Below are 9,054 nucleotides of genomic sequence, written 5' to 3'. Positions count from 1 at the left end.
TCTCTGTGTCCCATGGTCCCGGCATAGAGGCTGGCATGCAGTAGGTGCTCAGCTAATGTTTGTGAATTGGATGGATGCATAGATGGATGGATGAGTGTGAGTGAACAGCAAAACACTGTGCACATTTAACATACTCTCTAGGGCCACAAATGTGAGCAGTGTTTCAGTGTCCAGGGAGACCCTTTGGGGTGGCATACCAGGACACCCGCCTGCCTGGCAAAAGAACCTGGTTTGGGCCCAGACCACTCCGAGCAGGGGAATTAGGGCACAGTGGCTGCACTCCAGGCTGCACCCCGGTTTTTCCAGTTCCCGGTGCCCGCCCCTCAGGTGGCAGCGTGGGCTGACTCAGGAACAGACGCCCTTTGGCATGACGCAAATCCAGTCTCTGGCAGAGCCCCTCCCCCCAGGCCCAACTACTAGTCAGGCCAGTGGTGGCGAGGTCAGAGGGTTAAGAGTTCGTGGTGGCAATTCACCTGGGTCACCTCCCCAAGCCCCTACCCAGCTGGTGACCATGCACGTGGCCACCTCAGCCTAAGGATGCAGAGCATGGACTCTGTCCCCTGCTCTTAACAGGCAGCAAATGGCAATCCATGAGTTACTGACCCAGCAAATGAAGGTAAGAGGTAACGCCCTGTCATCCCCACAAAAGCGGGCGTCCGATGGCCTGGTTGCCGGCAGCACCTTGCCCCTTTCACACAGGCCTTGGGGAATTATCTTGGGGCATATTCTTCCTTCAAGTCACGATAAGCACAGCTACCTCTCCGCCTCCTGCTCCCCCTTCCACCAGCCTTTTATCTTCTGTTTGCTTTCCCTAGCCTCCTTCCTTCCTTTCTTCCTTCCGTTCTGGGGACCCACTCACCTCCGGGGAGAGAGGGAGGGGCCGCCCCAAGGAGCTGCCAACACCTGAATTTGCCCCCAACGTGAGCTACGGGTGGGGCAGACAGGGTATGGAGTAGGGGCCCCGCATGCCCCCACCCCTGCAGGTCAGAGGAAACTCCACAGAATTGAGGCCCGGTGGCACTCCCCAGGGAAGGCACTAGCCCCAAGAGTCAAGAGTACACAGAGCCCCCAGTGCGAGGATCAGCCATGTCCTGACAGAGCGGAGCCCCCTGCCAATAGCCCCCATCACAGTCTAAAAGCTACCTTAACCAGAGCCATCTCCTGCCTTCCCTTCAGCTATGGACCCTAGGTTAGGCTTGGGCCACTCAGGATGCCAGAGCTGGGACCCTGCCCCTTGCCATAAGTAGTGAGGTTACATAGTCAACAGTCCGCCGAAGCCATCCAGGTTCTCAGACTGAGCCACAGCAGAAAGTTACAGGAGGTAGACACTGATCACTGAGGCCCAGAAGGGACTCACCAAGGTCACACAGCTTGTGCGTAGGACAGTGGTAAGTGAGGACAGGGTACTGCCTTCCTCATGCCAGGCCCCAGCTCTTTTTGTCACTGGTCACTGTTTCCTCTCTCTGGGCCTCAGTTTCCTCACCTGTAAAGGGCCCCTTTGGGTTTATGAAAATGGAAGAAAACCTTGTTTGTGAAATGCTCACCATGGTGCCTGCAATGGGTGTCCCTGAGAACCAGGGCTGGAGAAGCTGGAGTAGAGAGGGAACGTCCCTGAGAGCCAGAGCTCCTAAGGGAGCAGGCCACCTGCCAAAGCTGCTGGCCACCTGCTCACCTGGCCAACAGTCCCCGTGGCCGAGGCGCCAGCCGGGGCCCCGCCAGCTCAGCTGCCGATGCCAGCACAGGAAGCAGAGACGAAAAGGGAGACAAAGCCGCCCCAGGGGAGATGACGGTCAGCCTGAGTGACTCCACTGTCCCCCAGGCAGGGCGGGCGGGCAGGAGGGCTGCCGTGAAGCTGGCTCATTCCTGACATAGCTCACGAGAGCTCTCTGGGCAGTGTGCCCACCTGTCCAACACAGCACCTGGGAGGTGCCTCCCTTCCGTTGTCCATTTAATTCTTTCTCGAGCGCCAAGCTTCCTGGGGAAAGAACCGTGAGGAGGAACGAACTCTGGGAATAACCTAGAGCAGGTGCTGGGCGACCTCAGGGCACCCATACCTCCTCTGTGGGCTCGGTCTGTCATCAATAGAAGCCCCAATGGGAGAATCCGGGTCTACGGCCCCGTGAGAGAATTCGGATCCACAGTTCCATGGCAGGTCAAGTGGGGGGTGGGGGCAGACCCTGCACCTCCCTCTATTTCTCCCTCAACATGCTCGGTAACAGCCCCCCAGTCACCCCACGTCCTGTACCAGGACCCGTTATCCCGGGGCTGCCCTGAAGCAGGTCCCAAGGCCAGGAGCTGAGTCAGGGATTCCAAAGGAACTGGTCATTTCCCGCCCCATTTCCTGCCCCCTCCTCTGGCCTGGAGGTTGCTACGTGGCCCAGATTCAAGTCTTGATACAGCCACATCTCAGCTGTGTGACTCCAGGTAAGTCTCTGAGCCTCTCTGAGCCTCAGTTCCCTGTCTGTTACATGGAGTTGATAACAGTTTCTACCTCGCACAAAGGCGGTGCGAAGTCAGCAAGAGCGTCCGGATAAAGCATCTGCCCAGCTCACACCTGCCCTCAGCACTTGTCTATGGGAGTAACTGTTATTCTCTCCGTCGGCATCAGGGTCAGAGGCTGCTGGGAAAAGTCTGGAGGGATAAAGAGAAGCCGGGCCGGAGGTTCCCAGCCATACAGAGGGCCCCTAAAGCACAAGGAAGGGAACTCTGGTGGAGGGACCCCAAGGAGGAAAAAGCAGGGCAACAGGTGGCTGGCAGTTGAGAGGATCCCACCAGTGAAGTCAAACATTTCACTCTTAGAACCGAGTCCTCCCTACTCGACTCGGAGCCTGCTAGCTCTCCACAAACAAAGCCTGCCAGACCCCTGACCCCCACCTCCGGGGGAGGGAAGGCTGTCCCAGCTTCCCGCGGAGACCCCTCCCAGCCCCAGCCTACACTTATCTCTGCAGAGCCTGAATCACCAGCCTGTGGAAAGTTTTCAGCTGCCCCTGACCCCCCACCCCCGCATTCTTGTGTGAGGATGTAATGTGGGAGGAGTTTGCTGACCCACGGGGCTGCCGCAGCCCCCACCTCAGCAGTCATTGTCTGGAACTGGGAGTGTGCACTGCAGGTCACCTAAGAAGGGGACCCCTGGGGAAGGGGGACTCGCTCAGCAAAGGGGAGCTGGAAGGACAAAGGGGCAGAGGTAGGAAGGGCCGGCAGGGAGTCGACACCACAGGAGTATGGTCTACACTGCGGGCGTATGGCCGGACAGGCTCTGAGGGAACACCTCATCCAGGGGTTTGCAGACGGTGTTAAGCAAGGGTCTGAGGATTCGTTTTGGGAGGCAAGTGAGGCCTCTCAGAAAGGGCTTCGAAGCTCATCCTATTTCGTAGGTTGCAGGATCCGTGGCTAAAACCCAAGTATAAAGTCAGCTGTTCTACCTGAACTTTGCATTTTATTGACTAGAAATCTGAAGCCAGGGGGGACGAGAGATTTACCCAAGGTCAGTCACCCAGTGGGAATGTGCAACTGCAGGGACTAAACCCCCAATTTCTCAACACCCCACTTATCTCAGCAAAGAAGCTCCCAGAGAAAGCAGATGAGCTGGCCTTCCAAAGGTCGGCCTGCATTCCACAAATGCCCTGCCCCACAGGCGTTTCCAGAAAAAAAAAAAAATCACCCATTGAAAAAAATCCACGTTGCTGTAGAGATTTCCGCTGTCACAGGCCCTGGCCGTGCCAAGCCACAGCCTCCCAACGGGAGTTCGCTAATGCCCAGGCCCCGTTCCCAGAGAGTGTCTGATTATTTGGCTTCCTCTCTGGGCTCAATTTGTTGTCGGTAGAAGCCCATATGGGAGATTCTGGGTCTGTGGCCCTGGGGAGGGTCGGACGTGGGGGTTCGGGGGCAGACCCTGTGTCTCCCTTCTTCCTTCTTCCTCAACACAGGCATTTTTCAAAAGCTCCCCAGGTGATTCTCACGTGCATCCCGGGAATGTGGATCCCGGGTCCGATTCGCTCACCTCCATGCACAGAAGAGGAGCGTGAGACCCAGGTTAAGGGACTTGCCTAAGGTGAGCTAACGCACTGAGCTAACAGAAATGGAACTAGCTCCTGGGACTGTACCGAGTGTCCACAGTGCTGGTATATAGTAGATATAAGACATTCTTGTGGGATGAATCAAAAATAACAACTTAAAAGCACTTATGTGTCAGACACTGACCTAAGCACTTTATGAGCATTAAGTCATTTGATTATCCTAACAACTCTGCAAGATGGGCACTATGCTCATCTCCATTTTACAGATGAAGAAACCCAGGCACAGAGAGGTTAAGACACTAGGTTAAAGTCACATGGCTAAACGTAGAGCTGGGATTTGAAGCCAGGCTTTCTTGTCCTAGAGTCCCTGCTCATAACCTCTATACTATGGGGTTTCTCAATTTATTCATTCTCAATGAATGAGTGAATCCGGTCATAAGAAACTAAAGTCCAGGAAGGCCCTGCTAATTCCACGTCAGAGCAGGAACGACCTTACCAAGATCCCACAGCTCCAGAACCAAGACCACGGCCTGGGAACACAGCTTCCACCCCAGCACCCCCTTGCCCCGCCACCCCTGCCCTGTCACTCACCCTGGCAGGCGTCCTCCACCTTCTCGTAGCCCGCCTGGCATAGGCACTGACCAATGGGCACCAGCCACTCGCCATCGACTGCACAATGCATGCGGGGCTCTTCACCCCCGGGGGGCACCATCGCGTGGTCTACGCAGGTGCCAGCCACAGTGGCCAGGGAGGGTGCGTCGGAGCCCGCGATGGTCTCGGGGAAGTGGGCCAGACCCTGCACCAGCTTGGGGCACTTCTTGTAGTAGACGCGGACAGAGAGCAGTGCCACACAGGCACCGATGTCCTGGAAGGCCAGGTAGAACCCCTTGCGGCTGAGCGGCCCCACGGAGCGCTCCTCCACATTTAGCTTGACTTGGCGGGCCTCGAAGTCACTGCTGACTGTGATCTCGTCAGGTGCAATGGTGTCGATTTTGGTGAACTGGCGCTTCTGGAAGTTGGTGCCGTAGTCCAAGTCCGACTCCGCATAGTAGAGGTTGAAGGTCTCCTTGCAAGAACTGGCGCCCCCGGGGAAGCTGTTGCAGTCACGCACGGTGAACTTGAGCTCGATGAAGATGCGCTCGGCCTCGCCGCGGTACACCCAGTTGGTGCGCAGCCAGTTGTCCTGGTCACCAGCCACCACGTTGCACACGGAGTACATGTAGATGGGCATGTCGTCCATGATGTTCTGCATCAGGTCCCACTGCACAGGACCGACAGGACAGTTAGTGTGGGCAGGCACTGGGGGGAAACTGAGGCCCAGAGGCAAAGCCCGGGGGGCAGAGCTGGGCATCGGGAAGACGATTTTTCAGTTCTTGCTGTCCTTTCTACAGGGAAAGAAACTGGGGCCCAGAGAGGAGCTTCATGTCACCCACACACGCTAGAAGTGCTGAACTGGAACCTGTCCCCCTGCTGTTTCTGACCCCAATGTCCGAGTGCTAAACCTCTATGTCAGACTGTGAGCCGGGGGCAGAGACTGGGAGCTCCGTGTGACCTGAGGCAGATCACTGAAGCTCTCTGAGCCTCGAAGTCCACACCTGTACAACGGGCTCGAGATCCATGTCAAAGAATTGCTGTGAGGATAAATGACAGAATGTCTACAAAACGCCAAGGGCACTGCCTGGCAGGGGGAAGATGAAACCAGCTGTCACACAAGCATCATCGTCATCATTCACTGTGCCTGCGGATATGCATATGAGTGTGAATGGCAGGGGAAGAGGCTAAGTCTGAAATAATAGATGATCCTCTAGCATTCAGGTTTTGATTTGGGGGCAGATAAATGTATATCCCCCCCGCCCAGAACATAGCTCAGCTTCCTCCAAAATTTCTCAGGTTGGGCCAAGTGTCCCCCTCTGGCTCCCACAGTCTCCATGTCCTCTTTGTCACAGCACATGGCACCTATGTGGTGACACCTACACCTGGCTTCCACACTAGATTCTGAGCTCCTTGGGGAAGGGAGTATGTCTTATTCACTTCTGTATCCCCAGGAACCACCTGGAACAGAGCAGGTGCTCAGCAAAGTATTTGTTGAATGAATGAATGAATGAATGAATGAATGCAAGCAGAGGGGCTGAGGAAACGAGCCTGGGCTGCACTGTGTGACACTGGCCAATGCCTCAAATGCCCTTGGGCCTCAGGTTCCTGCTTTGTGTAATGACCAGGTTGGATTAGAAGGTCTGGATTCCCTCCCAGGCAGACATTCCAGGATCCTGGAAATCCGCTAGAGCTACACCCGGGCCTCCTCAGAGCTAAGGTGACCGGGGACAAGCACTTGGCTCACGCAGATCTGGCCAGCAGTGGGAACTGTCTGAAGGAGCCACCTAGAGACACACTTCTCCCTGGCTCAGGGCCCCAGGACAAACTCATTGTAGAGAGGGAGAAACTGAAGTTCAGAGAACAGCAGTTTCTTCCCCAAGACCCTACAATAACCATGTACAAAGCCAGGGAAAGGACACGAGTGTCTTGTCTACCGGTCCTGATCATGGCAGGGCAGGTGGACAAGGGGAGGACACTCGGATGCGGATGAGGCAGAACAAGCCCAGGCCCGAGCAGGAAGGGGAAGCAACAGCGGGGGGAGCAGAGAGAGGGGCCCAGAAGGAGAAAATGGATTCAGTTTCCCAGGGCTGTGGGCACCTGGGAGCCACTGTTCCCTGTTTCTCCCTCATCCCTCACCACCTGGGCGGGGACCTGAAAGACAGGGGGAGCCTTTAACCCCTTCCTTCCCAAGAGGTGGATGGAGGGAACCAGACGGGGTCCTCCTGAGACCATCAGCCCTCTGGAGCATCCAAGGTTCCTGCTCTGCCAGGGCCTTCGGTTGTCTCCCGGCTCTTTCTACCTGTCCGGCCCCTTTGCTACATTCCACTCCCCAGCCCACCTAGCCTGGGATGGCTGACTCTGAGCCTGGTGTGAGAAGTAGGACCCTGAGCTTGAACCGGGGCTGAGCTGTTTGATGCAGGCTGGCCCCGTCCTCCCTGGGTCTCAGTTTCCCCATTCCCATGTCTTCGTCTGACACTGAAGGCTTACCCCTTTGCCATATGGGTGTGTGAGCCAGCCGAGTTCCCCTTTAGCTGCGGCAAAGTCCAATAGTACAACTGGAAGAGACAAGAGAGGAGGCCAGTGAGCTTGGGGATATCTCCACGGGTCAGGCCATGGTGGAAAAGGTGAGAGTCCCCCACGAGAAGCCAGCCCAAGAGACATGGATGGCTTCCTCAGCCCTCAGAGAGAGACCTCACTATATAGGGTCGCCATATCCAAGAGACCTGTCTTTGACAAATAAGAAAACAGAGGCCCAGGGAAGGGATGGGATGCAGTCAAAGCCACACAGTAGGTTGGGTGAGGTGTAGGTCTCCTGTCTCCCAGGCCATGGCTCCAGCCGCACCGCCCCCTTGGTCAGCCCCCAGCTGGGCAGAGCAGGACAGAGCTCAGCCCAGCAGGGGGACAGCAGCTGGGCAGAGAGCTGAGGCAAGCAGGGCTGTTAAGTGACACCACGCCGCCCCGTCTGCTTCCTGGAACAAGGCTTCTCAGCAGCACTTCGCTTACACGTGAGCCTTGGGGACCCTCGCGTCTACTCCTGTCCCATCTTCCCCAGCATGAAATACCCCCAGCTCCACCCAGCCACATAGCACACACATACGCTTACATGTATGTACACACGTGTCTCGTGGCACTCCAAGGAGAGAGGGCTGTTAACAGGTGGGAACAGCTCCAGGGAGGGGCGGGGGAACCAGTGGGGGGTGTCTGGAAACCGATCTGCCCACTACAAAAGCCACAGAGCAGGCGGGATAAAGTCATGAACCCACAGGGGCCTCTGGGAGGGGCCCAAAGATACACACAGCTGGCTAGGTCCCCTCCTTGAGAAAGTCGCTCCTACTGCCCCTGCCCCTCACACCCTGGTCACTGCCCTGCCAGGGGTGCCTGTGGGACCAGGGATGGAAACCCTCAGAGGGGACTTCCAGGCCCAGAGGGACCAGGTGCCCGGACCATGCTGTCCCCAGAGAGGTATCTGGAGCCTGGGGGAGGGACACGCTACCTGCAGGCGTCCCTGGATTTAGTCCTGCCCTTGGTCAGTTCCCATCGCTCCAGCCTGGCTCTCTCCCAGGCTCAATGGTGGCAGCCAAGACCCAAGACCCCGGGTACTGTCCCTCCACCACAGTCCAGGTAGCTGCCAACAGGTGCCAGCCTCCCTGGAGGGCAAGGAGATTGAGGCAACTGAGGCAGGGAACCTAAGCAAGGTCCCCAGATTCAGAGTGTAAGGCTCTAGTGTGGTGGGGGTTAGGGGCCAAGTACTGACTTCTTCTGGACCCTGGAGCCTGAGGACTGACAGTCAGAATCAGCGCCATTTCTCAAGGCCAGGACTTGGAAGAACAACTCATGGAGTGGAACTCCAAGCAGGCAGGGCCTGAATTGGGGTGGGGGTGTCGAGGGGCCTGAGAAGAGTCTTAGAAAGCCTTTCCTACGGTCAGACTGCCTGGCTTCCCTGAGCTGAAGGCCTGACGGTGAGGCGCTGCCGTCCGACCCATTGACCCAGGCCAGATCTCTCTTGGAAGGGTCCAGCAGCCCAGACAGGGGAGAGGAAATCCGATGTGGCACCAGCTCCAAGGCCGTGGGGTAGGGGAGGGTGGCTGGGGGCTCGGGGGGTAGGGGCAGGGATCTGTTCGTACATGCCCAGGGCTCAGGCTTGGAAAATTCACTAACCTCTCTAGCAAATGGAATGTCCTGGCTTACACAGGAAGGAATCTGGGGTTCCTGGCTCCAGCTGGGTGGGTAGGAGGACAACAGTGAGTGCTCCTCACAGTCCTCCACACGCCCCTCCCAGACGGGTAGGAAGCTGCAGTCCATGCCCAAGGGAGGGGGCTCACGGCTCCCAGGCTCTGAAGGGTTAACCTGACACGAGGGGACCCCCGCCACCCCTGCCAGAGCTCACGCCCGTTCCAGCCCCAGGGCTGGCTCGAGAGGCATCACAGGGCTCAATCGGAGAAGA

General features: G+C 57.2%; 1 protein-coding gene across 1 annotated transcript in view; it reads right to left on the bottom strand.

Annotated features, from left to right (window-relative positions):
- The window catches only part of EPHA2 (EPH receptor A2), a 22,999-nt gene extending 14,353 nt beyond the window's left edge, over window positions 1-8,646 (bottom strand). Inside the window, exons 1-2 of the mRNA XM_015591372.2 lie at window positions 7,098-8,646; window positions 4,608-5,277 (exon numbers count right to left, since the gene is read on the bottom strand). Coding sequence (XP_015446858.2) covers window positions 4,608-5,277; window positions 7,098-7,271 — 844 coding nt within the window. The 5' untranslated portion in view covers window positions 7,272-8,646. The remainder of the gene's footprint in view (window positions 1-4,607; window positions 5,278-7,097) is intronic.
- Window positions 8,647-9,054: the final 408 nt, after the last annotated feature.

This window comes from Pteropus alecto, unplaced genomic scaffold (genome assembly GCF_000325575.1).
Source record: "Pteropus alecto unplaced genomic scaffold, ASM32557v1 scaffold125, whole genome shotgun sequence".
Taxonomy (NCBI): Eukaryota; Metazoa; Chordata; class Mammalia; order Chiroptera; family Pteropodidae; genus Pteropus; species Pteropus alecto.
This window is presented reverse-complemented; position numbering and strand designations above follow the sequence as displayed.